Below are 27,377 nucleotides of genomic sequence, written 5' to 3'. Positions count from 1 at the left end.
TTCATTTAACCATCATGGATATAGATATTCATTTTAAATCATTACCATTTTGACATATAATTTGAATTTCTGACTCAGTATTAATAAGTAGAGGTGGGAGATACATCTCGGAGAAACAAATATAGCTAAAAAATAAGATTAAAGTATCTATAGTTAAATATGTATTCTATGCAACTACTACTTAAGGCCTTGTTGGTTTAGACATTTTAAATTAATTTTTTAGGGGATAAAAATTCTGCTAATTACCTATTAATCAAATTCAACTGAAAGGTTATAGGACAAAAAAACTAGATTAAGACTGTCCCAGAACAAAAAAAAAAAAAAAAAAAAAAAAGACTGTCCCTGAACAGCTGAACCTAGAACCACAGTGTCGAAATCCAGTCTTCCCAAGGTTCATGTTCGCTGGTGTAGTCTCCAAAACAGAACATAACTAATTACTCTTTTATATCATTGTCCTTTCATAGTAGCCAGGGATTAACTGTCTCAGAGTTACCTGGGAAAGTATTTAAAACAAACAAATGTGCAGTAGTTTGGCCTAGAAGTCCAGCCACTGGTATGACCATGTTCCCTGCTGGAGTACTTGGATGTAAGTCCAGGTTCTAGCTCCTGACTCTGGTTTCCTATTAATGCAGACCCTGGGATGCAGCAATAACAGCTCAAGTGATTGAGTCTCACCCATGTGGCAGACCTGGGCTGAGTTCCTAGTTCCCAGCTGTGGTCCAGCCCAGACCATGGCAGACATCTGGGGAGTAAACTAGCAGATAGGAACTCTCTCAAAAAGGATTAAAAACAAAACCATAACCAAAAACTGCCAAAACTCTTAGACTTCTTTCCTATAAATTCTAATTATCTATAGCTGGAATGGAGCTTAAAAGTAATATACATACATATCAAAAATGCTTAAAAGTAATATACATACATATCAAAAATGCTTCCTGGGTTCTTCTGGGTCATGGGGAATATTCTACATTTGATCTGCGTAGAAACTGCATGGATATTTACATGTGTAAAACTCCATCTAAATGAACAATTAGGGCCACTGCTGCAGCACAACAGGTTAAGCCGCTGTCTGCTCCATTTCTGATCCAGCTCCCTGCTAATGTGCCTGGGAAAGCAGAGAAAGATGGCTCAAGTCCTTGGGCCCATGCAACCACGTGGAGATCTGAAAGAAACTAATGGCTCCTGGCTTTGGCTCAACACAGCCCTGGTCATTGTGGCCATTTGGGGAGTAAATTAGCGGATGGAAAACCTCTACACCTCCCCCTCCCTCCCTCCTTCTCGTAACTCTGCCTTTCAAATAAATAAATAAATCTTAAATAAATGGACAATTAATATATATTTGTAAAGATTTATTTATTTGAAAGGCAGAGAGGGAAAGATAAGAGAGCACACTTCCATTTGCTGGTTCACTTAACAATTTCCCACAAGGACTTGCCAGGACAGAAGCTATGAGCCAGGGGTGGCAGGAGCCCAACTATTTGAGCCATCACTCCTGCCTGCCAAGGTCTGCATTAGCAGGAAGGTGGAGGCAGGAGCCACAGCTGGGTATTTTTTTTTTTTTTTTAAGATTTATTTATTTACTTGAAAATCAGAGTTAAACAGAGAGAGGAGAAGCAGAGAGAGAGTTCCTCCATCCACTGGTTCACTCCCCAGATAGCCGCAATGGCCGGAGCTGTGCCAATCCGAAGCCAGGAGCCAGGAGCCTCCTCCGGGTCTCTAGGCCCAAGGGCCCAGGCATAGTCCACTGCCTTCCCAGGCCATAGCAGAGGGCTGGATCAGAAGTGGAGCAGCCAGGACCTGAACCAGAGCCCATATGGGATGCTGGCACTGCAGACGGCAGCCTCACGTGCTACGCCACAGTGCCAGCCCCCACAGCTGGGTATTGAACCCAGGTACTCTGATGTGGGACACAGGTGTCTTAACTGCTAGGCTAAACACCCACAAAAAAATTTGCCCTTTTAAAATATACATTTTAAGGCTGGCGCTGTGGCGCAGCAGGTTAAAGCCCTGGCCTGAAGCGCCGGTATCCCATATGAGCGCCGTTCTAGTTCTGGCTGCTCCTATTCCCATCCAGCTCTCTGCTATGGTCTGGGAAAGTAGTAGAAGATGGCCCAAATCCTTGGACTCCTGCACCCACATGGGAGACCCAGAAGCTCCTGACTCCTGGCTTCGGATTGGCACAACTCCAGACATTGCAGCTATCTGGGGAGTGAACCAGCGGATGGAAGACCTCTCTGTCTTTACCTCTCTCTGTAACTCTTTCAAAATAAAAATAATAATAAAAAGCCCCCTCTCTCTAAAAATATATATTATATATATATACACACATACACATTTTAGTGGTTTTTGGTATATACACAAGGTTGTACAATCATCATCACTATGCGACTCCTAAAACAAACTCCATACCTAATAGCAGACACTTTCCATCACCCTCTCGCTACTCCCCTGAAAATTCCCAATCTACTTTGGTCTAGCCTGGACACTTCATGTCAATGGAATCAGGTTATCTGGCTTCATGCACCTGGCATAATGTTTTCAAGGTTCACCCATGATGTGACTTGTTTCAGTGCTTCATTCCCTTCTGCTAAGTAACATTCCACTAAATGGATATGAGTTTATCCATTCATCAGCTGATGGACATTTGGGTTGTTTCCAATGCAAGAAAAATGTTCTAAGAACATTTGTGTCCAGGTTTTTGTGAGCAGTTTTAATTCTCTTGGGTATATATCCATGAGGGGAATTGATGAGTCATGTAGTAACTCACTGCATAACATTTTGAGGAACTGCCAAAACTATTTTACAAGCAATTGTACCACTTTACGTTCCCACCAGCAATGTATAAAGGTTCTTATTTCTCTATACCTTCATCAACACTTGTTACTGTCTGTCTTTTGGATTATACCATCCTAGTGGGCATGAAGTGATATTTCACTGTGGTTTCAATTTGCATTTCCCTGGTGACTAATGATACTAGGTATCTTTTCTTGTGCTAAGGTCAAGCCAATGGTTTTAATTTTAACCCTAAACTTCTGTGAGATGTAAATAAAACAAGCTGGGGCCAGTGGTGTGGAGCCATGGGTTAAGCCGCAGCCTGTGACATCACCATCCCATTGGAGCACCAGCTGGAGTCCTGGCTGCTCCACTTCTGATCCAGTTTCCTACTAATGCACCTAAGAAAGTAGTAGAAGATGGTCCAAGCGCTTGGGCCCCTGCCACTCATGTGGAAGACCCAGAAAGAGTTTTGGGCTCATGGTTTCAGCCTAATCTAATCTATTGTGGCCATTTGGGGAGTGACCCAAAGTATGGAAGCTCTAATTTTCCCTTTCAAATAAATAAAATAAATCTTAAAAAAAATAAAGCAATCCACTAGCCCATTGATATTAACTTAGGGATACAGCTCCTTACACAAACATCTGGAGATACATCTTCATTTGAGGTGATGCTTTCTGAAGTTTTGAGAACTGCAAGGGGTCTTCGTTGGGCTAAAACTCTTGGGGGATCTGCACAAGGACTGAAAATAAAAAAAAACAAAACTCCATTTTACCATTGTTCTGTTAACAGACACAACAGTAATCCCCTAATTCATTCTCATTTATAATATAAGACATTTTTAAAAAACAAACCTTTTATCCTTTTTTTCTGAAAGAAGAAACTCATCAAAAATGGAGAATGGCGTACTGGAATCTACAGAAAAAGAGACTATATATAAATGGAGACAAGCAAATGTTTTATTATTCAAGACAACTAAATAAATTACGTAATATTTTGTGTTGCTTGATAGTAGAAAATTTTTTTAAATACTGAAAAACATCAAACATAAAATAGAAATCACATAATTATGTAACAAAAGATACAAACATGGATGCTGTTATTTCACTTACATCTCCCAGCAAATCTAACCCAAAAGTTTATCCTATCACAAATCATGTACTTATTCCAAATTCCATTACTCAAAGATATGATAAAATCTTAGAGCCTTCTCTGCCATTTTCAACCTCTACTATAGTTAAGAAGAAAACTTGCCATTAGTTACATTATACATTTGTCATCAGGAAGTTTGCCATAAGGCTGTCAAATAAAACTCACCTTTAGCATGAGGCTGTTCCTGCCAAATGTTTTCTGCAAGTGAAGTTTGCCTGTAAAGAAAACATGGTATTGAGTCAGTAGATGGAAGCTCTCTCTCTCTCTCTGCCTCTCTGTTGTTCTGCCTTGCAAATAAATAAACAAACCTTAAAATAAGGAGTGGGGCCAATGTTGTGGCGCAGTAGGTTAAGCCACTATCTGTGATGCCAACCTCCCACCATCCCATATAAGCTAGGGTTCAAGTCCTGGCCACTCCACTCCCAATCCAGTTCCCTGGTAATGTGACAGGGAAAGTAGAACATGACCTGAGTGCTTTGGTCCCTGCCACCCATGGTTGGAGTTCCAGTCTCCTGGTTTCAGCCTAACCCAGCCCTAGCTACTGCAGCCACTTCCGGGAGTGACTCAGTGAATGGAACTTTTTCTTTCTGTCTCCCTCTCTTTCTCTGTAACTCTGCCTTTCAAGTAAATAAATCTTTTAAAAAGGAGAAATATAGCAGTCATCTCCTGGTACGATGGGTCACTTTATTCTAGGTCTCCCACATGGGTACAGGGGTCCAAGCACTTGGGCTATCTTTTACTGTTTCCTAGAACATAGAGAGCTGGATCGAGAGAAGAGCAGCCGATGCTATAGCATAGTGGGCAAAGCTGCCACCTGCAGTGCCAGCATCCCATAAGGGCGCCAGTTCAAGTTCCGGCTGCTACGCTTCCCACCCAGCTCTCTGCTTTAGCTGGGAAAGAGTAAATGGGAGACCTGGAAAAAAACCTCCTCGCTCCTGGCTTCATTCAGATTGCCGCAGCTCTGGCCTTTGCGGCCAATTGGTGAGTGAATCAGCAAATGGAAGACTTCTCTGTCTCTGCCTCTGCCTCTCTGTCTTTCAAATAAATAAATAAATCTTTTGGAACCAGTGCTGAGGCGTAGCAGGTTAACGCCCTGGCCTGCAGTGCCAGCACCCCATAGGGGCGCCTGTTCGAGACCTGGCTGTTTCATTTCTGATCCAGCTCTCTGCTATGGCCTGGGAAAGAAGAAGATGGCCCAAATCCTTGGGCCCCTGCACCCACATGGGAGACCTGGAAGATCCTGGCTCCTGACTGGTGCAGCTCCGGCCATTGCAGACAACTGGGGAGTGAACCCTCGGATGCAAGACCTCTCTCTCTCTCTCTGCCTCTCCTTCTTTCTTTGTGTAACTCTGACTTTCAAATAAATAAATAAATCTTTTTATTTATTTATTTATTTTTTGACAGGCAGAGTGGACAGTGAGAGAGAGAGACAGAGAGAAAGGTCTTCCTTTTCCTGTTGGTTCACCACCCAATGGCCGCTGAGGCCGGCATACCGCGTTGATCCAAAGCCAGGAGCCAGGTGCTTCTCCTGGTCTCCCATGCAGGTGCAGGGCCCAAGCACTTGGGCCATCCTCCACTGCACTCCCGGGCCACAGCAGAGCTGGCCTGGAAGAGGGGCAACCGGGACAGAATCCGGCACCCTGACTGGGACTAGAACCTGGGGTGTCGGCGCCGCAGGCCGAGGATCAGCCTGTTGAGCCATGGTGCCAGCCTCAAATAAATAAATAAATCTAAAAAAAAAAAAAAAAAAAAAAAAAGAGAGAGAGAGAGAGAGAGAGAGGAGCGGCAGGGATATGAAATATCACCCATAGGGGATACTGGTGCTGCAGACAGAGGCTTAGCCTACTATGCCACAGAGCCAGCCCCGAAATGGGTCATTTATTTCTTAAAACATTATTTATATCTGTTTCTATTACAAACATTTTTTTTTTTTTATGGGAAAAAGTTAGCATTGTGTCCTACCTTATCAGCATCAATGCTTTCATTGTGACAGACTTAAAAAAATCATGTCTCAATAAAGCAAATAAAAGCAAAACAAAACAAAAAAAGAGAAGAAAAAGCAAAAAATCAATCATTCAATCATGTCTCAATGCTGTAAATGAAGTCTCCTTCACATCACCTGAGAGACAGAGGCTGGTTCTAAATGCTTTGCCATCGGCCCTGCCCCTTCCACCGGTGTGGTCTTACCTGACACAAGAGTTTCCTGGACAAACAGATCTGGGGAGAGCTGTTCCTTGTGTTTCCTGAGACTCGGAAGCAATTAGTGGCTTAGCTGTCTCTGTTGTAGGCGCCTTCTCTTCTTGCTGGTTTGTGTTAAATAAACAAAATCAGTGTCTCTCTCATGCAGAAAATGCTAGCTATTTTTTAAGTTCTAGCTCCAATATTAGCTTTACTGTACTCTTCTAGATATCCACTAACCATAAAACATCTGTTCTTGCAAGGACCACAAAAGTCTAACAATTATGTTCCTAGACTGAGCTAGTATTGTTGTACTCAGCTAAGCAGGGCCAAGCAGACACTGAATTTCTTCAGTTAACTCCATTTTAATGGAACATGACTAGAATAAAAAGCTAAAGTTAGAATTAACAAAACAATGCTTTAGCATATAATTAAGACATCAATATGTTGCATCACTTACTTCACATTCCACAGATTCCATTTGAAGTCACCTTTTAAATTACTTTCCTGCTATTAATATCTAAGAAACTACCAGAAACTCTGAACAGAGGCTGCGAGGACTTTTATACTGTTAATATTTGTTTCAGTGAGTGTTAGTTTCATATAGCAAAAAAGGAAAAATTACCTGATCACCTGCTCTTTCTTGTTGAGTAGTCTGGATTTCTTTTAGCTTCTTCTCCATCTCTTCGATCTGTTTCTGCATCTCTGCTCTTTTTTCTGCACTGGTCAAGAGCTCAGCTAGAAACAATTTAGTCAGCGGAGGTGTTACGCCTCATAGCAGTTTATTCTGACCAAAACTTTCTTTGGGCTCATGCCCCCTAACCTACATGTTAATAATATGGATGAAAAAGATTTAAGTGCAGCAGGGTCCTCATGAGGTCTAGGCCTATACTCTTCTCTTTATTTAGCCATAAGAAACATAATACAAACCGTGTGCCAAGCAAACTCTGAGCACTCAGGTTTCAGTAGTGTATAATATAAGTCCTTGGGCATGTGATGCCACCATACACATTTGAAGGAAACAACATACACACAAATTAACAAACAAATCAGTGTTAAGAGAAAATCAAATGTTAGAGTGTGTGACACAGGGTGGAGAACAACAGGCCTGTGGGCCCTATAACACGTGTGAAATCATTTGGTCTGGTCCTGCCAAGACAACTGCAGGCAAGACTCAAAAGTCTATACATCTATAGTAGGCTACTTTTAGTTGATAATTTTTGTATGGCCCATGAATGATGTTATAAAAAAATCTAAATGGCATTTGGCAGAAAAAAGGTTCCCCACTGCTGGAATGGATGGAAGTCAGTGGCTACTTAAGACAGTAATCATGGAAGATCATTCTGATACATGGACTTTATAAAGCTATAACCTGAATGACAAGGGGTTAGTCATACAAAGATCTGGGCGGATTCTAGGCCAATGGACTAGCTGGCACAAAGCCTTAAGACCCAAATTGAGATCACTGTGTTTGAGAATCAGAAAGAAGGCCACCAGAGTGGCTGCAGCACAGTAAAAGGGAAAACATTAACAGGTAGGGTTGGGGAGGTAGTCAGAGGTTAAGTCATATGGAGTTTTGAAGGTTAAAGAATGCATCCTACATTCTAAGACATTGTTTTTATTTGAAAGGGAGAGAGAGAGAGAGAAACAGAGACAAGACAGAGAGATATTCCATCTGGCAGTTCACTCCCCAAATGCCCACAATAGTTAGGGCTGGGTCACCCAAGATAGATATTGAGCTATCATCTGCTGTCTCCTAGTAAGGTGTGCATTACTAGGAAGCTGGAATCAGAAGCAGAACTGGGACTTGAACCTGGGCATTCTAATATGAAATGCAAGTGTCTCAAGTAGTGTCTTCACTGCTATGCCAAATTCTTGTCCCACGGCTATGAACAAAATAGATTGCAGTAGGGCAAGAATGAGGGCCGAAGGTTAGTTACAGTAGTCCCAGCTAAAAGACTGTCTTGGATTAAGATTATATTGGGTGTTTTTGTCCATTCAGGTTGCTATAACAAAACATCCTTACTGGGGTGGTTTATAAAAAGCAGAAATTTATTTCTCATCTTCCTGGAGGTCAGAAAGTCCTCATCAAAGTGCTGACACATTTGGTGTCTGTAGAGGGCCCACTCTCTGGTTTGTCATAGATGGCACCTCCTCACTATGCCCTCATGGTGGAAGGGACCACGGTCTCTTTGGGCCTCTTTCACAAGGGCACTGATCCCATTTGTGTGGATTCTGAATCCATGACCTAATCACCCCCGAAGTTTCCATTCCCTAACACCATTATCTTGAGAATTAGGATTTCAACACATGAACTTGGGAGGTGTGGAAAGACACAAATAGTGGCAATAGAGATAAAAGGAAGATTTGGGAAATATTTGTTATAGACTTGATAAGCTTATTCATTAGGTGATAATGATGGAAAAGCGATTAGGTGCCAGTGCTGTGGTGTAGCAGGTTAAGCTGTCATCTGCAGTGCCAACATTCCACATAGGTGCTAGTTCTAGTCCCAACTGCTCCACTTCTGATGCAGCTCCCTGCTAACACGCCTAGGAAAACAGTGGAGGGCAACTCAAGTGCTTGGGCCTCTGCACCCACGTGGAAGACCAGATGAAGCTCTTGGCTCCGGCATGGCCCAAGCCCTGCTCCTTGTGGTCATTTGGTTGGTGAACCAGTGGATGGACGATCTCTCCTCTCTCTATGTCTCTCCCTCTCTTGCTGTAACTCTTTCAAATAAATATTAAGAGAGAGAGGATCAAAGTTGACCTGGATACTTTTTGTCTTGAATACTTGGGTGCACGGTGATGCCTCTTACTGAGATGTGGAAGCCTGGGGTGTGGTGTGTGGCAGAAATCAGTTAATTCTATCTTGGCTATGTTGAGCTTAAAATCTCTGTTTGCATAGATGAATAAGACTACACAGGACTCTGGAGTTCAGATGAAATGTCAGGAATGGGAGGATAAACCTGAGAAGCTAAGGCTGGGAAACAGTATTTAGTCCATGACCTAGGGAAAGCTGTAGAAAGAGAAGATAACTGGGATCTTCAGCACTCTGTCCTGGGCCTCAAAAAGAGGTCTTGGATGAACAGAACAGCCATGAAGGCAAGTGAGAGGGAACGTGCACCAAGGAAAAAGCCAAGACAAAGACCACAGCCAAGAAACAGCCACTAGATTTGGCCAAAAGGTTTCTGATGACCATGACCAGAGCTGTTTTGCTAGAACAAGAAGGAATGCTTGAGGAAATTATTTGGAGTAGAGGTCACAGTTCTTGGGAAATTTTGCTAAGGAGGGAAATAGAAAAATGAGCTAATGATTAGAGAAGAATTTTTTTGAAAGATTTATTTATTTTTATTTGAAAGTCAGAGTTACACAGAGAGAGGGAAAGGCAGAGAGAGAAAGAGAGAGGTCTTCCATCCACTGGTTTACTCCCCAATTAGCCACAATGGCCAGAGCTGGGCTGATCCGAAGCCAGGAGCCAGGAGCCTCTTCCAGGTTTCCCACGCGGGTACAAGGGCCCAAGGACTTGGGCCATCTTCTATTGCTTTCCCAGGTCATAGCAGAGAGCCGGCTCAGAAGCGGAGCAGCCGGGACTCAAACCAATGCCCAAATGAGAACTAGCACTGCAAGGGGTGCCTTCACCCGATACGCCATAGCGCCGGCCCCAGAGAAGAATATTGAGATAGCGGAGGGTTCTTTTTTTTTTTTTTTTTTTTTTTTGTGGGAATATATTTTATGATGAGAACAGTTTAGTAGAAAGGGAAAAAGGAGAGAGGCAGGAAAAAAGCTGTAAGGACCAAATCCTTGAGGTGAGTAAGGGTGAGCTCTAAAAGCCAAACAGAGAAATCTTAACAATTTGAACAGAAATAATATGAGGTTAAGTGTATGAGTACAAATTGCAGATAAGATAGATTTGGTGGTGATAAAGTGGCATTACCACTACATTGCTTCTATTTTCTCAATGAAATATGAAGCAACCAAGATCAAACTGAGAAGATTTAAAAATAGAAAAGAAAATTAGTTGTTTTAGCAGAGGGAAAAATCTGACCTACCAGGGAAGTATGATAAGATTGTTAGGTACTAGTGAATGCCCATCTGAGATTCGTAGCTATAAATTGAAAGTGAAACAAGGACACACAGTTGCATTTAAACTGCTTAAATGCAGATACAGAATTTAACCAGGATTGAGGTTTTGCCAGGTGAATACAAGAGATGGGGGAGCAAAGGAGGTAAGGGTATTTACAGGGGAATGATTATAATGATTGATCATGACTCTGAGCTGTAGTAAAGGAAGTCAGGATTTAAAGATGATAATGAATAACAAAAAAAAAAAAAAAAAAAACAACAAAGTCTTAAGGATGGATTAGCAACCCCAATGAGACCAAAGAATTTCTGAGGCGGAGTCCTAAAGTAAAGCTAAAACAGAAGGTAGTGGTCACAAAATAGGACCTTCAAAGTAGAGATTTCTACAGTGGTACAGTCATGAAGTGACAGTCAATAGACTATGGGAGGGGATGACGGGTAGGGTAAAGGAAGAGATCATAGGAGGTTAAGAGTTGAGAAGTTAAGGATGACATAGGCATAGAAAAAAAAAGATATGTGGGCCGGCATTGTGGCACAGTACCTGCAATGCTGGCATTCCATATCAGTGTGCTGGTTCTAGTCCTGACTGCTCCACTTCCAATCCAGTTCCCTGCTGATGTGCCTAGGAAGGCAGCAGAAGACAGCCCCAAGTACTTGGACCCCTGCCATCCATGTGGAAAACCCAGATGGAGCTCCTAGCTTCAGCATGGCCCAGCCCTGACCATTATAGCCATTTGGAGAGTGAACCAGCAGATGAAAGACCTCTTTTTCTCTGTCTCTCCCTCTTTCTCTGTCACTCTCCCTTTCAAATAAATAAAGTTTTAAAGAAAAGAAAATTAGCAAGCCAGGCACTCAATCAATTGAATGAAAGGGAGAGACTGAAACGTCTGAGATGAGAATTGCTAGGGAGACTCGGAAAACACAGGAAAAAAAAATTGAAGGATATGACTCTGAAAGAAGCCAGAATTTTCGAAGGAACGGGAAGAAAATGGTTTGGGATCAGCAACAAGAACAACCATCTTGTCAGCCTAGATTTTGGCTTCTTCTTTCCTTGTATCCCTCTTTGAAGCCAGGTTTCAATAATTATAAAGAATCCATATTTAGAGGCAGGCATTGTGGTATAGCAGGTTAAGCTACTGCTTGTGAAACCCGTATCCCATATCAGAGCACTGGTTCACATCCTGGTTGCTCTGTTTCCAGTCCAGCTCCCTGCTAATGCACCTGGGAGGCAGCAGGTGACAGCTCAAGTACTTGGGTCTCTGCCATGTATATGGGAGATCCAAATAGAGTTCCTGGCTCCTGGCTTCAACCTGGCCCAGACGTGACTGTTGCAGCCATTTGGGGAGTTTACCAGTGGATAGAAGCTCTCTCCCTTTCTCTGTAACTTTGACTTTCAAATAAATAAATAAAAACCATGTTTACGGGTGTGAGGACTTATAAGGGTACAAACCATACAGATGGAAATTTTAAGTTCAGAAACTAGATTCAGAGACCAGGTCAGGAAATCCTCAGAGGTCAATACTCCTTTTTAGCTATTTAGATCCCACCAAAACCTAACATGGGTCATTTTCTGGCCAGCTGAGGATAAAATGTACTTTAACCTTACTTCTGTATTCTCGCTGTAAGCTAGGATTTTCCCTTAAGTAAACAACTTTCACCTGAGACACCTCATTCTTTTTCTAGCTTATATTTAACTCTCCTGACCCATTTCTTTGTTGGGGTAAATTTTATTTTTTTAATACAAGCATTTTTGAAAGTTTTCATTAATTTATTTTTATTACTACTTATTTCACAGGCAGAGAGACATCTCCTATTTGCTCGTTCACATCCCAAAAGTGGAGGCTGAGGCAGGCTGAAGTTAAGACCCAAGAACTCAACCTGAGTTTCCCACTTGGGTGGCAGGGACCCAACTACCTGGGTTATCACCTGCTGCTTCCCAGGAGGTACATAATCAGGAGCTGGCATGGAGAGCAGGGCAGGAACTTGAACCCAGGCACTCCATACAGGACACTGGGGGGTCTCAAGCTAGAACTTAACCTTTGCCAAATACCTGCCCTGGTACCTATTTTTTAAAAACTTTGCTTTGCAGAAATCCCTCTCTCCTAGCCTAGACACCTAAATTCTGTCTTTCAGTATATTATTTGAACCCTGAGCACTTTTGTCAATCTTGGAAGGCACTACTTGACATAATAAATGAAGGCATTCCAAATTTACTAGTAATCTGTTTTACAAAAGTTGAGAGCTGAGCTACAATAGTAGGTTATTCTGGATATTCATATACAAAGAAACATTACTTTCTTCTTTCCTGATACAGATCCCAGTGAAATCTCTAAATGGATGAAATCTATCTTTAGATCCTCTCCCAAGTCTTCTCCTATGCCGTCTTTGCTCCCCCATCTTCTAATGCCTGACGTCCCGAGTGCCGTACTTTCTACTTCTTAGCCTACTCTGCTCTATCACCTTCCTCCAAGTACTCTAGCCTCCAGAATCAGAACTGCTTTCCATTTCCCAATTTACTACAAAGCATCCCTTAATTAATTAATTTTTTAAATTTTATTTGAAAGTCAGAGTTACACAGAAAGAGAAAGAGGCACAGAGGGAGAGAGAGAAGGTCTTCCATTCTGCTGGTTCACTCCACAAATGACCACAATGGCCAGAGCTGAGCTGATTTGAAGCCAGGAGCCACTTCCAGGTCTCCCACGCGGGTGCAGGGGCCCAAGGACTTGGGCCATCTTCCACTGCTTTCTCAGACCATAGCAGAGAGCTGGATGAAAAGAGGAACAGCTGGGACTTGAACCGGTGCCCACATGGGATGTCGGCGCTGCAGGCCGGGACTTTAACCCCCTACGTCACAGCACCGGCCCCAAGCATCCTTAACTTAGAAATAAGATATTGTCTTTGGGGTGGGCATCTGTCACAGCAGTTAAGATTCCACTTGGGATACCCACATCCCACATGGGAATGCCTGCGTTTGAGTCCTAGTTCTGCTTCTGGCTTTCTGCTAACTGGTATACCCTGGGAGGCAGTAGGTGATGGATCAAGTATTGCCGGCCACATGGGGGACCCAGACTGAATTCCAAAATCCCGGCTTTGGCCTGTTCCAGTCCTGGTTGTTGTGAGCATCTGGTGAACAAACAAGTAGATGAAAGATATGTCTGTCACTGTTTCTCAAGCAAACAAACCAAAAATATGAATAAAAAGATAATGTCTTACTGTCTTTTAAGAAAACAATAAAAATGGGGCCAGCATTGTGGTACAGTGGGTTAAGCCATCGCCTGCAACTCTGGCATCCCATTTGAGTCCGGCTGCTCCATTTCTGATTCAGCTCCCCGCTAATGCACCTGGGAAAGCAGCAGAAGATGGTCCAAGTGCTTGGGCCCCTGCAACCACATGGGAGACCCAGATGGAGTTGCAGTCTCCTGGCTTTGGCCTGGCCCAGTTCCAGCCATTGTGGTCATTTAGGGAGTGAATCAATGGATCTATCTCTCTATCTCCCTTTCTCCCTATAACTCTGCCTTTCAAATAAATAAGATAAATTAGAAAAAAAAATAAAAAGAAATATAATTAAGTGACTGAGGTGTGACCAAGTATGTTAATCCATGTTAAGTCCTGGGAGGAATTTTAGACATAGTATCAAAGGTAAAGTGAAACAGGCAACATTAGGAAAAGAAATGAAGAGAAGGCATGTTATACCCACACATGCCAGTTGGGTGTCACAGCTGTGATTATTATTTTAGGGAAAATGAATTTATTCCTAGAGTTCAGAACTTTTCTTTCACTCCTGAACATGGACTGAGTCCCTTTCCCCTTGAGTTTTTGGGGAAGCAGCAATCAGGGTTCAGCTTATACACAGAGAGTCATAGGACAGTCACAGAAACACCACATAAAGCTACTAATAATGGGGCAGCTTTCCCCTGGCTTATCCTATAAGCACAACCTTCCCAAAACTAAGTTAAGCTACTTCCACAAACTTGAATTTGATCAGACACATACCTTCCCTTCGCTCTTTTAGTTTCTTCCGGAAAACTTCAGCCCGGATTTCTTCAAAGGAGAACTCCCCAACTCCCGCATAAATCTTCTCCTTACAGTACATCATCTTCTCTTTCTTCTCTCCAGACTCTTGCTGATGACTTTGAACCCTTTGCAGGGGGTCTCCTTCTTCCTTTCCAGGCTTTCTGGTGCTTAGAACATGGTTTATACTGGGTTCAATTTTACATGGGGTCCTAAAGAAGCAAAGTAACAACTGTTCACCATCAGGTTAAAAAAGTTATTTTGTACATATTTTGACCAAACACATAGACAATGTTAGTAACAAGACTATATATGGGGCCAGTGCTGTGGCAATGGGTTAATGCTCTGGCCTGAAGCGCCGGCATCCCATATGGGTGCCGGTTCGAGACCCAGCTGCTCCTCCTCCGATCCAGCTATCTGCTATGGCCTGGGAAAGCATTAGAAAATGGCCCGAGCGCTTGGGACCCTGCACCTGCATGGGAGACCCGGAAGAAGCTCCTGGCTTTGGACTGGCACAGCTCCGGCCATTACAGCCATCTGGGGTGTGAACCATTGGATGGAAGACCTCTCTCTCCACCTTCTCTCTCTGTGTAACTCTGACTTTCAAAATAAATAAATCTTAAAAAAAAAAAAAAAGACTATATATATGTAATCCATTTAAAAAATGAGATTAAGAGGCTAAAAATAACTTACAAGAGTAATTAATAATTATGTTCTGAGTACCACATCTGTTAGGATGAGGGAGGGAATTAAATCAAAGTTAAGGTTGTCAAATATCTTATACTGCTTACAATAAATTTTGATACTACAATTTAACTCAGAGTATGAAAAGAAGTTTATCTGCATAATAAGGCAGTGCTTCACAATTTAGCACCCAAAATAGTTAAGAGTTAGGAATATAGCAATAGGGAAATGATGATAGGAAGTTCAAGGTTCCCTACTGAGGATAATGGGTGAGTGACAGAGGACAAGCAGATGTTCTCATCTCACCTTATTAATATGCCTCTTCACAAGTACACTAAATCAGAGCCACTAAATCAGAACCTGTAACAGTAGGGTTTGAGCATTTTCATGCTTAAAAAAACTGCTCTAACTGTTCAACCTCATAAAGGACTTCTATGAGAAACCCACACTAGCACCATATTTCATAGTGAAAGACAGGATGTATTTCCTCAGGTCAAGAACAAGACAGAGACTTATTAATAAGACTTGCCACTTCCATTCAACACTGTACCAAAAATTCTAGCCAAGTCCATTAGGCAAGAAAAAAAATTAATAGGAGTCCAAATGGGAAGGAAGAAGTAAAACTATTTGCAAATGACATGAGCTTAGCTATAAAAAATCCTAAAGACTCACTAAAAAAATTGTTAAATAATGAGTTCATCAGAAGAATAAGATTAATATATAAAAATCAAGTGTATTTTATACACTTGCAATGAACAATCTGAAAATGAAATTAAGATAACAATTCTGGGGGCTGGTGTTGTGGTGTGTTAAAACTGCCACCTGCCATACCAACACCCTGTATGGGCACCGGTTTGAGCTCCAGCGGCGCCACCTCCAATCCAGTTCTCTGCTCATGGCCTGGGAACACTGTGGAAAATGGTCCAAGAATTTAGGCCCCTGCCACCCACATGGGAGACCAAAATGAAGCTCCTGGCTCCTGGCTTCGGCCTCACCCAGTCCCAGCCATTGCAGCCATGTGGGGAATGAACCAGCAAGTGAAGATCTCTCTCTCTCTCTCTTCCACTTTCTCTGTAACTCTTCAAAAAAAAACAAAAAAAAAACAAAAAAAAAAAAAAAACACCTCTACTTTATAAGCCGCTACCTGCAGAGCTGGCTTCCCAAATGGGCACCAGTTTGAGTCCCAGCTGCTCTACTTGTGATCCAGCTCCCTGTTAGCACAGCTGGGAAAGCAGCAGAAGATGGCCTAAATGCTTGGGCCCCTGCAACCATGTGGGAGACCCAGAGGAAGCTCCTGGCTCCTGGTTTCAGCCTGGTCCAGCCCCGACCGTTGCGGCCATTTAGGGAGTGAACCAGCAGATGGACGATCTCCCTCTATCTTTCCCTCTTTCTTTGTAACTGCCTTTCAAGTAAACAAACAAAACCCCCACATATAGAGTGAATCCTAATACAAACAACAGACTTTAGGGGTAGGTGTTGTAGTGCAGTGGGTTAGGCCACCATATAGAACACCTACATCCCATGTTGGAATGCCAGTTTGAGTCCCAACTGTTCTGTTTCTGATCCAGCTCCCTGCTAATTTGCCTGGACAGTAGCAGAAGATGGCTCAAGTGCTTGAACACCCTCCACCCGTTCTTGGCTCCTGGTTTTGGCCTCTTCAACCCTGGCTGTTACAGGCGTTTGGGGAATGAACCAGCAGATATGAGATCACTAACTCTCTATGTGTCTTCCTCTCTGTCACTCTGCTTTTCAAGTAAACAAATCTTTAAGAGAAAAACAACCACAGACTTTAGCCAGTAATAATGTGTCAATATTGGTTCATCAATTATATCAAATGTAACACACTAATAAAAGATGATGAGGCCGGCATTGTGGTATAGTGGGTAAAGCTCCCACCTGGGATGCTAGCTAGCATCCCATATGGGCACTGATTTGAGTCCCAGCTGCTCCACTTCCAATCCAGCTGCCAGATAAAGGCCTGGAAAAACCAGTGGAAGATGGCCCAAGTGTTTGGGCCTCTGACGCTCATGTGGGAGACCTGGATGAAGCTTCTGGCTCCTAGCTCTGGACTGCCGCAGCCCCAGCCACTGCCACCATCTGGGGAGTGAACCAGCAGATGGAAGATCTCTCTCTCTCCCTCCCATGCTTTCTGTAACTCTGACTTTCAAATAAATAAATAAATTCTTTAAAAAAAATAAAAAGGTAAATTATATAAGGTTGGGGGAAGGGAGCATACAGGAACTTTCTGTACTACTCAATTTTTCTGTAAACCTAAAGATTATTTTAAAAATAAAGTCTACTGGGTCTGGGGATGTGGCACAACAGGTTAAGCCACTGCCTGAATGCCCACATCCCATACATGCACCAGTTCAAGTTCTGGATGCTCCACTTCTAGTCCAGCTCCCTGCTAATGCTCCTGGGAAAGCAGTGGATCACGGCCCAAGTGCTTGGGCCCCTCCACCCATGTTGGGGAACTGGATGAAACTCCTGGCTTTTGCCTTGCCCCTCCCCAACCACTGAAGCCATGTGGGAAGTATACCAGTGGATGGAAGATCTGTCTTTTCTTCTATCTGTAACTCTTTCAAATAAATAAAAAATAAATCTTCAAATAAAATAAAGTCTATTAATTAAAGAAAAGTACAAGACATAGTCTGAAAACTATAAAATATAATTGAAAGGAATTAGAGAAGACATAAATGGAATGATACCCCATGTTCAAGGATCAGAAGACTTAATATAACATTAATTCAAGTGACCTATAGATTCAACAGAATCCCTAGTAATTTATTTTTCAATTCATATATATTTTTTAAAGAGTTAATTATTCATTTTAAATGCAGAGTTACAGAAAAAGAGGAAGAGAGAGGGAGAGAAAAAGAAAGTGAGAGATCTTCTATCCACTGGTTCACTATCTATATGGCTGCAACAGCTGAGGCTGGGCCACACTAAAGCCAGGAGCCTGGAATTCCACCTGGGTCACCACATGGGTACAGGAGCCCAAGGACAGGAATTAAAGAGTAGGCCGGCGCTGCGGCTCAATAGGCTAATCCTCCGCCTGTGGCGCCGGCACACTGCGTTATAGTCCCAGTTGGGGCGCCGGATTCTGTCCCGGTTGCCCCTCTTCCAGGCCAGCTCTCTGCTGTGGCCCAGGAGTGCAGTGGAGGATGGCCCAAGTGCTTGGGCCCTGCACCCGTATGGGAGACCAGGAAAAACACCTGGCTCCTGGCTTCAGATCAGCGCTGTGTGCTGGCTGCAGTGGCCATTGGAGGGTGAACCAACAGTAAAGGAAGACCTTTCTCTCTGTCTCTCTCTCTCTCATTGTCCACTCTGCCTGTCAAAAAAAAAAAAAAAAAAGAGTAGGAAGACACAGCCACTGACCAGAAGGAAGTCACACTCCAGTAGGCAGGGAAAAATAAGAAAGGCTGTGACAGACAGTAAACACAGCAACCCAGAGCACATGGTAAACCACAGCAGAATGATTCCAGGAGCCGGACCCAGATGGGCAAGAATGGTAGGAAGCACTTCCCAAAAGGATGTCTAGAGGGGCTGACATCTGAGTAAAGGCCTAAAGGAGGCATAAGAATCAGTCTGCTGGAAGAAGTGGGTAAGGGTAGCTTTGAAGCTATTCCAGATTCATGAACTTATGGTCTACTGTGACCACTGCGAAAACTGGAGATGTTGGCAGAGGCCAAGTCTCAGACTGCTGAGTTTGGGCTACATCTGAAAGGTTATGGGGAACTAGCAGGAGATTCTCACCTTGAAGACAACACAATCATATGTGCACTTTAGACCTGCAATAGCCTAGAGAATGGATAAGAGAACTAACAACAACAGATGGGGACAGAAAAGAAAAAAAAAAAAAACCTGCTAAATTCAATTATATAAAATCTAAAATTATTTATAACAGTTATTGCTACATAAGGTAAAAAAAAAAAGTGACAAATTGGGAGGAGGGGAGATATTTGTAATTCCTATTACAGATTTTAACTGGTTTTCTTATCTATGAAGAGTTCCTACACATCATTAAGTAAAAACCTAAAGAAAAATGTGTTAAAGGAATCAAACACTCAGAAGAAAGAATTTAAATACATTTTAACATTTCCTATACCACATTAATATTTGACATAATCCATGTTCCTGCAAAACAATTTGAAACTTCAGAAAAATTAAGCATCTATAAATGTCATGCTATTAATTTTTATAAAGGTTCATATGATTTTCTTAAAAAGAGCTTCCCTTGTCTTGAATCTCTAATCAGATAGAATATGCTCAAATTTTTCTTTATTTTTGCACTCCTATTATTACGTGGCATAAAGTAGGGGTTATAAAGTTGTTATGAGGAGCTGGTGCTGTGGCGCAGCTGGTTAAAGTCCCAGCCTACAGTATCAGCATCCCATACAGGCGCCAGTTCACATCCAGCCACTCCACTTCTGATCCATCTTCCTGCTAATGCACCTAGGAAAGCAGTGGAGGATGACCCAAGTGCTTGAGGCCCTGCCACCATGTGGGAGAACCAGAAGAAGCTCCTGCTTCAGCCTAGCCTAGTCCCGGTCGTTGTGGCCATTTGGGGAATTTACTAGCAGATGGAAGAACTCTCTTTCTCTCTACCTCTCTCTGTAACTGCCTTTCAAATAAATAAAATAAATATATATTTTTAAATATTTATTTTATTTATTTGAAAGGCAGAGTTACGGGGAGGGAGGGAGGGAGGGAGGGAGGAGTGAGGATGAGGTCTTCCATCACTGGCTCACTCCCCAGATGGCTGCAATGGCTGCAGCTGGGCTGATCTGAAGCCAGGAGTCTGGAGCTTCTTCTGGGTCTCCCATGCAGGTGCAGAGGCCCAAGGACTTGCTTTCACAGGCCATAACAGAGAGCTGGATCAGAAGTGGAGCAGCCAGGACTCAAACCGGCGCCCATATGGGATTCTGGCACTGCAGGTGGCAGCTTTACCAGCTATGCCATAGGGCTGCCCCAAAATAAATCTTTAAAAAATAAAAATTAAGTCATTATTAGGAAACTATTGCAATGGGACTCAGAATTCAACCAAATATTTAGAATTCAGCCATGTTAAATATTAGATTAAATCTCAGACTGGCTTGATTAACCACACCTATGATACTTTTTCGTAGAGACAGAAATGCTAAGAGTTAGAAAGAAGGGAAAAAGATGTCCAGAGGAAAAAACAGGCAGGTTAAATAGGAAAATGATTGTAATTTCTAATTACTGTCAATAACAAAAGCAGAACATCTCATTTAAATCACAGTAATTATCTTTCCTACAGCAATATAAATATAAACCTAATAAATCAGTTTATTTCTTAATAAAAGGATGAACAAAACTTTGAGTACTTTCATTCTTACCAAGAAGAAAATGCCTTTGGGAATGAGGATAGGTGCCTGTGTCCACCTTTAGTAATTCTCTTTTTAAAGTATCTGGAATTCAGAGGTAGGCATTTGGTATAACCATTAAGATGCTGCTTGCGGCACCCACATCCTGTATCAGAGGGCTTTGTTTGAGTCCTAGCTCTGCTTCTGATTCCAGCTTCCTGCTAGGGAGTACCTTGAGAGACAGCAGGTGATGGCTCACTTAGTTTAGCTCCTGTCACACACATGGGAGACATGGATTAAGTTCCCAGCTCCTAGCTTCAGCATGGCATGGTCCCAGCTGTTAATGACACTTAGGGAGTAAACTAGAATGGGATATCTTTGTATGTTTTTCTGTCTTAAAAAAAAAATCTGGAACTCAAACTTACATAACGGGTTGTTGTGCAGTCTCTTCCACATATGGAGTAAAACTGGGACGCACAGGGGGCCCAACTGTCACAAAAGCTGTATTATCATGAGGCTAAAGATGAAGAAGAAAATTAAAATTACCATAGTTTTACATTCTAACACAGCATATGCCGACCAGGCCTAAATATTCAAGAGGAATTAAAACACTCTTTTACTCTAAATCTGATGTGTTAGGTTGGCAGATAAATACACTGGATCTAAGAGTCCTTACCTTGTTTTGCAAGGGCCTGTCTATGTTCCAAGGTCCTGCTTGCAGCTCATTTTCTTTGGCCCTGGCCACAGGGCGTGCTGTCCATGGCTGGACTGCAGGCTTAGACAACTCTGCTAGAGAAGCCTCACCCGTGTTTTCATCAAAAACAGTAATTCTACAATTACTTTGCATATGTTGAGGAACCGGATTTTGAAGTCCTCTGTTCTGGCTTGGAGCTAGGAAAAAAAATAAAACTACATGTAAAATATTTAATTATTAACTTAGATGACAGATAATTTAAATCTATTCTTCCTCAAATCAAGAATACTTACATTTTTACCATCACAGAACTGAAAGATTTCTTAAAAAAAAATTAAGCCGAACAAGTCCTGTTTTTATCTACTCTGTTGCTTATGCTCACAAGCTGCTAACTGAAAGAAGACATGTAGTAATATGGTAGGCACTTCAAAGCCTGCATGCACCAAAGCCTCAGAGAACGATGTCGACCTAGTTAAAAATTCTTTCACCAGCCTTTTAGGGCCAGAAGTTGGACTATTTGTATAGTCAAAAATGATCAACAATAAGCATTTTTAAAAAATTAACAATGACCATTTTTTAGAGCAGGTTCAGGTTCACAGAAAAATTGAATAAAAGGTACAGAGAACAATAAGCTATTTGAAAAGCAGAGCATCAGAGAGAGAGCTCTTCCATCTACTGGCTCACTGCCCAAATGGCCATAATAGTCAGGGCTGGGCCAGGCTGAAGCCAGAAGCCAGGAACTCCATCCTGGTCTCCCACATGGGTGGCAGGGGCCCAAGCACTTCCCTGTATTAGCACGGAGCTGACTGGGAAGTAGAGCAGCCAGGACTCCAGCCAGCTCTCTGATTTGGGATGCTGGCACCCTAGCAGCAAAATTTAACCCACTGCACCACAATGCTAACACCCCTCCAAATGTCTCAAGGCATCCTAACAACTTGAATCAGGTCTTTACTTAAAACACAAAACCACTGATGGGCTTTGATTTTACTGCACACTGTATATTAGCTCTCCTTTGACACTTTTCTTTCTATTACCCAGTTCTCAGAAAATTATGACTCTGTCTACATGTATATTTATGCATAATCTGCTTACCTAATCCGCCTATCACCAGAGACTAAGGGTTTTCCAAAATGACATTTAACAAACTTACCCTTGAGAGCACCTCCGACACGGCTGACTGGTGCTCTTGCCGTCTTTTTCCCTTTGCTCTTCAGCTCTGCCAGTGTGCTTCGCTGTGGTACAGAAGCTCCAAAAACTTCCTCCTCGTCCTCCTTCTCAAGTGCCAGCAGAGTCTGTCGAGACACCCGAGCTTGGAATTGTCTGAAGTGAAAGAACGGACAGTGAATCTTTGGTGAAATGCTCACTACTCACCAGCCTCAAAATGTCTAATTTGTTAAAGTAACCAAGTGCGGCTGGCGCTGCGGCGCAGTGAGTTAAAGCCCCAGCCTGCCGGGCCGGCATCCCATATGGGCGCCAGTTCGGATCCCGGCTGCTCCTCTTCCGGTCCAGCTCTCTGTGATGGACTGGGAAAGCAGTACAAGATGGCCCAAGTCCTTGGGCCCCTGCACCCACATGGGAGACCTGGAAGAAGCTCCTGGCTTCTGGCTTGGGATCAGCTAAGCTCTGGCCATTGCAGTCATTTGGGGAGTGAACCAGTGGAATGGAAGACCTCTCTCTCTCTCTGGCTCTACCTTTCTGTAACTCTGTCTTTCAAATAAATAAAAAAAAATTTTCTAAATAAATAAAGTAACTAAACAAAGGAAAAGAACAGGCTGGGAGAAGACAAATAGGAATATTCTAAAGAAAGCGTTTCTTTTCTTAGGAAGAGAGGGAGCCACCATGAGATCACACAAAGTTGAGCTAGAAGAGTTTGAGCTCCTCAATTAAATATCGAAGTTTGACCAATTAAAAATATTCTAAACATTTTCATTATGATTATAAAATTTATATATTATTTCCCATTACCTTTTTAATTGTAAATTTTAAAAAATGACATAATAGTTGAAAGAGTAAATGAGTACCCATGTACCCTTCACCTAGACTCAAACATGAACATTCTGTCATATCCATTTTATCACATCTCTTTCCCATTCTTCCTCTTTCTTTCCACACACACACACACACACACACACACACACATTTTCCTGACCCACATGACATGAAGTTGCACACAACATGACATCTAACTTTAGCAAAGCTCGCAGAAGTTTGAAAACTAAACTTCCTGTGCTGCTGCCAGTTTTAAGAATTATCAGAAGGAAAAAAAAAAACAACAACTTGCTGACCAAGATGGAGTAAGCCTACTGTAGCCTCCCTCTTTCTCTCTCACTCATTAGAATTAAAAACTCTAGACAACATACCAAAAACATAACTGAGGGCTCTGAAAAGTAAACAAAAGCAAACGGACTGTGGAGAGAAGTCAAAACTTGAAACAACCCACGCGGGGTTGTTTCCTGTTTCTTTTTTCTTCTGTTTTCTCTTGTGGGTTTGAACTGCTATAATGGGGGTATGGAAATCTAAAACTCCTAGAGAAACCCCCCCTCTTTCTGGCCAGAGGTCTGGGAAAGGGAGACTCTAAGGGACAAAGAGTATGGGAGAAATAATGAAGAGGAGTGGGGTGAGAAAGTGAATCTTCTGATTCCACACATGAATTAGCACAAGTTCTGGGCCCACTCCTGAGATAACTATGCACAGGGTAGATTCAAAGCAGCACAGAAAAGGGCCAGGAGACCTGAACTATGACATAAATCACTGCCCAAGTGCAACTAAACCTCAGGCACAACACACACGGGAGAGGACCAAAGCAGCATATCACAAATCTTAAAACTGAACTGACATTGGAACAAAAAAGCACTTGTGATACCCAAAGTTTGGCTGTTTACTCAGTTAAAACAACAACATTCAGGACTCAGTCTAATAGGATAGTATCAAGATTATATGTTCAGGATACAATTCAAAATTACTTGACACCAAGGATGAAGAAAATGCGACCAGTTCTCAATCACAGGAGTAGATGCTGGAAAAGAGGGTTAAGCCTAAGTGGCTGCTTGGGACATTGGCTTCCCATATCAGAGTGCGGGTTCGACTCCCAGCTATTCTACTTTTTTCCCAGCCTGGCTTAAGTCCAAGCTGCACTGCTTCCTGTCCAGCTGCCTGCTAATGTGCCTGGGAAGATAGCACAAAATGTCTCCAGTATGTAGGTCCCTGCCACTCATATGGAAGACCCAGATGGAGTTCCTGGCCCCTGGCTTCAGCCTGGGCCAGCCCTAGCTGTTGTGGCCATTTGGAAAGTGAACCAGTGGATGGAAGATCTTGTTCTTCCTATCTCTCCCTTTCTCTAATCAAGCAATCTTAAAAAAAAAAAAAAAAAAAAAAAAAAAAGATAAAGGGACCTATACAGTTATAAAGCTTCTATATTTTACTTGATGTGGTAAAATATAAGTATATTATATAACCTAGAGCAACCAATTAAAGAAAAAAGGCAAAGAGCAGGCCTTTGGCACAGCAGTTAAATCACCGCTGCGGTTGCCCACAACCGTATATTAGAGAACCTGTATTCATGTCCTACTCAGCTCTCCCTTCTCGCTGCTGCTGCTGCTTTTAAGATTTATTTATTTATTTGAAAGGCAGGGTTACAAAGACAGAGAACTTCTATCTGCTGCTTCAGTACCCATTTGGTTGCAATGGCCAAGGCTGGGCCAGGTCGAAGCCAGGAGCCAGGAGCTTCTTCTGGGTCTCCCACATGGATGGCAGGGGCCCAAGGATTGGGCCATCTTCCACTGTTTTCCCCATGCCATTAGCAGGAAGCTGGATCAGAAGTAGAGCAGCCAGGACACAAATTGTCAATCATATGGGATGCTGGCATTGCAGGTGGCAGCTTAACTCACTATGCCACAACACCAGCTCCCAATCCAAGTTCTTGCTAATGCACATCCTGGTGGGCAACAGGTGATGGATCAAATATCTGGGTCCCTGCCATTCATATGGGAGATCCACACTGAATACCAGGATCCTGATTTTGAGATCTCTCTGTCTCAGTCACTCTGCCTTTCAAGACAAAAATAAACATTTAAAAAGAAAGAAGGAGGGGCCAGCGCAGTGGCACAGTAGGTTAATCCTCCACCTGCGGAGACAGCATCCCATATAGGTGCTGGATCTAGTCCCGGCAGCTCCTCTTCCAATCCAGCTCTCTGCTGTGGCCTGGGAGGGCAATGGAGGATGGCCCAAGTCCTTGGGCCCCTGCACCCACATGGGAGACCAGGGAGAAGCACCTGGCTCCTGGCTTCAGATCGGCACAGCTCCGGCCATTGCGGCCACCTGGGGAGTGAACCAGCGGATGGAAGACCTTTCTGTCTCTCCCTCTCACTGTCTAACTATCTCTCAAATAAATAAAAATCTTAAAAAAGAAAGAAAGATACATAAACAAAGAAAGATGGAATGGATGTATTTATATCAGACCAAGCAGACTTTAGAACAAGGAGACTGTGGATAAAAGGGGACATCATATAATGAAGAAGAGGTCAATTCTAAAAGAACTTCAAATACATTAAGCAAAACTGACAGGGCTGAAAGAAGAAACAGACAAATCACAATTAAAGAGTCTTCAAAGCTCCTCTCAGTTGCTAGTAGAACAAGCAAACAGAGTCAGCAAAGATACAGAACACCAGAGAAGCACCAATCAGCTTGACCTAAATGACATTTACAAAATACTGCACTGCAAAACAGCTAGTACCCATGTATTTTTCAAGTGCACATGGAACATTCACCAAAATAGATCATATTGTGGGTGATGAAACAAACTTTAACAAGCTTACAAGAACTGATCATACAAATATTCTCTGACTACAGTGGAATCCAAAAAATTTCAAAATCAAATAATTCATTTCTAAATAAACAATAGGTTAAAAGGAAGACACAAGAGAAATTAGTACATATTTTGAACTGAATGAAAATGAAAATACAGCTTATCAAAACTTGCAGCTAAAGCAGTGACTAAAAGGAAACTTAAGGCATGAAATACTTAGAAAAGGAGAAAGGTCTTTAATCAATGACCCTATGCTTTCACCTTAAATAACAAAAAGAGCAAGTTGTACCAAAGCAAGAAGAAGGAAGTGAAGAGCAGAAATAAAATTAAGAATGAAAAATCACTAAGAGAAAAGCAGTCAATCCAAAAGCTGCTTTCAATAAAACTGATAAACTTGTGGCCAGACTGAGAAAAGAAGGAAAGCCACATATTACCACTACCAGGAATGAAAGGGGGAAATATCACTATATAACCTGCAAGTGTAAAATAATAAAAGAATATTATGAACAACTCTATGTCCACAAACAAAGTGAATTTGAATGAAATGGATCAATTCCTTAAAAGACAAAATCTACCAAAACTCACTAAAAGAAATAAAAAAAAATAAATACAGAAATATATGGGGCTCATATGCAATACTAATCAAAACCTCAGGAAGTTTCTTCTAAGACTTACATAGAAAGTCAAAGGAATTGGGGCTGACACTATGGTGTGGGTAAAACCACAGCCTGTGGCGCTGGCATCCCGTATGGTTGCCAGTTCAATTCCTGGCTGCTCCACTTGCAATCCACCTCCCTGCTAATGTGCTTGGGAAAGCAGAGGAAGATGGCCCAAGTGTTTGGGCCCTTGAACCCACATGGAAGGCCAAGAGGAGGTGCTTTGTTCCTGGCTTCTGACAGGGTCAGCTCCAGTCATCTGGGGAGAGAACCAGCAGATAGAAGACCTCTCTCTATCTCTCCCTCTCTCTGTAACTTATCAATCAATCAATCAGGAAGGAAGGAAGTCAGTCAGTCAGTCAAAGGAACAGGAAGAGCTACAAGTAAGAAATTTGGAGTGGGCATTTGGCACAATGGTTAGGATGGTGCTTAGAACACCCACCTCTCATATAAGAGAGCCAGTCCTGGTTCCACTTCCAACTCTAGCTTCCTGCTAACGCACAAGTACCTGAGTCCCTGCCACCCATGTAGGAGACCTGGATTGAGTTTCGGGCTTTTTTAGCTTGGGCCCACAGCTCTAGCTGTTACAAGTATTTGGGGAGTAAACCAGAGGTTTGAAGATCTCTGTCAGACTCTGTCTTTCTTTACCTCTCAAATAAACGCAAATTAAAAAAAATTTTGGAGATAAAATTTTTTAAAGAGAAAAAATACTTGAGAAAATCTTTGTGACCTTTGGATAGACAAAAAAGTTCTCGGATATAGCACAACTCACACAAGAAAAAATGGATAACTAGATTTCTTCAATATTAAAAATGTTTATTCTATAAATGGCGATTGAGAGAATAAATAGACCAGGCTTAAGGTAGGAGGAAATGTTTACAAATCACCAATCTGAATTTTGCAATTCAAATGTATTATGATAAGTCATAGAAGTCACATTGAAAAGGCTATATAACTATAATCTAGAAAAAGCAAACCTATAGGGCTAGAGAATAGATCAGTGTTTGCCAGGGGTTCAGG

At 42.3% G+C, this 27,377-nt stretch overlaps 1 protein-coding gene across 2 annotated transcripts in view; it reads right to left on the bottom strand.

The window, feature by feature from the left end:
* BUB1B (BUB1 mitotic checkpoint serine/threonine kinase B) overlaps positions 1-27,377 on the bottom strand; it is a 64,765-nt gene that overhangs the window by 15,921 nt on the left and 21,467 nt on the right. The window contains exons 6-14 of one of the 2 annotated variants that reach the window (XM_070053979.1): positions 22,048-22,217; positions 20,880-21,094; positions 20,629-20,720; positions 14,175-14,404; positions 6,728-6,840; positions 6,112-6,227; positions 4,090-4,139; positions 3,627-3,702; positions 3,409-3,514 (exon numbers count right to left, since the gene is read on the bottom strand). In XM_070053979.1, the coding sequence (XP_069910080.1) occupies positions 3,409-3,514; positions 3,627-3,702; positions 4,090-4,139; positions 6,112-6,227; positions 6,728-6,840; positions 14,175-14,404; positions 20,629-20,720; positions 20,880-21,094; positions 22,048-22,217 (1,168 nt within the window). The remainder of the gene's footprint in view (positions 1-3,408; positions 3,515-3,626; positions 3,703-4,089; positions 4,140-6,111; positions 6,228-6,727; positions 6,841-14,174; positions 14,405-20,628; positions 20,721-20,879; positions 21,095-22,047; positions 22,218-27,377) is intronic. The other variant, XM_070053980.1, reaches the window with a different exon arrangement.

Source organism: Oryctolagus cuniculus, chromosome 12 (assembly GCF_964237555.1).
Source record: "Oryctolagus cuniculus chromosome 12, mOryCun1.1, whole genome shotgun sequence".
Taxonomy (NCBI): domain Eukaryota; kingdom Metazoa; phylum Chordata; class Mammalia; order Lagomorpha; family Leporidae; genus Oryctolagus; species Oryctolagus cuniculus.
The sequence above is the reverse complement of the archived record's forward strand: the minus strand, read 5'-3'. Positions and strand labels throughout refer to the sequence as shown.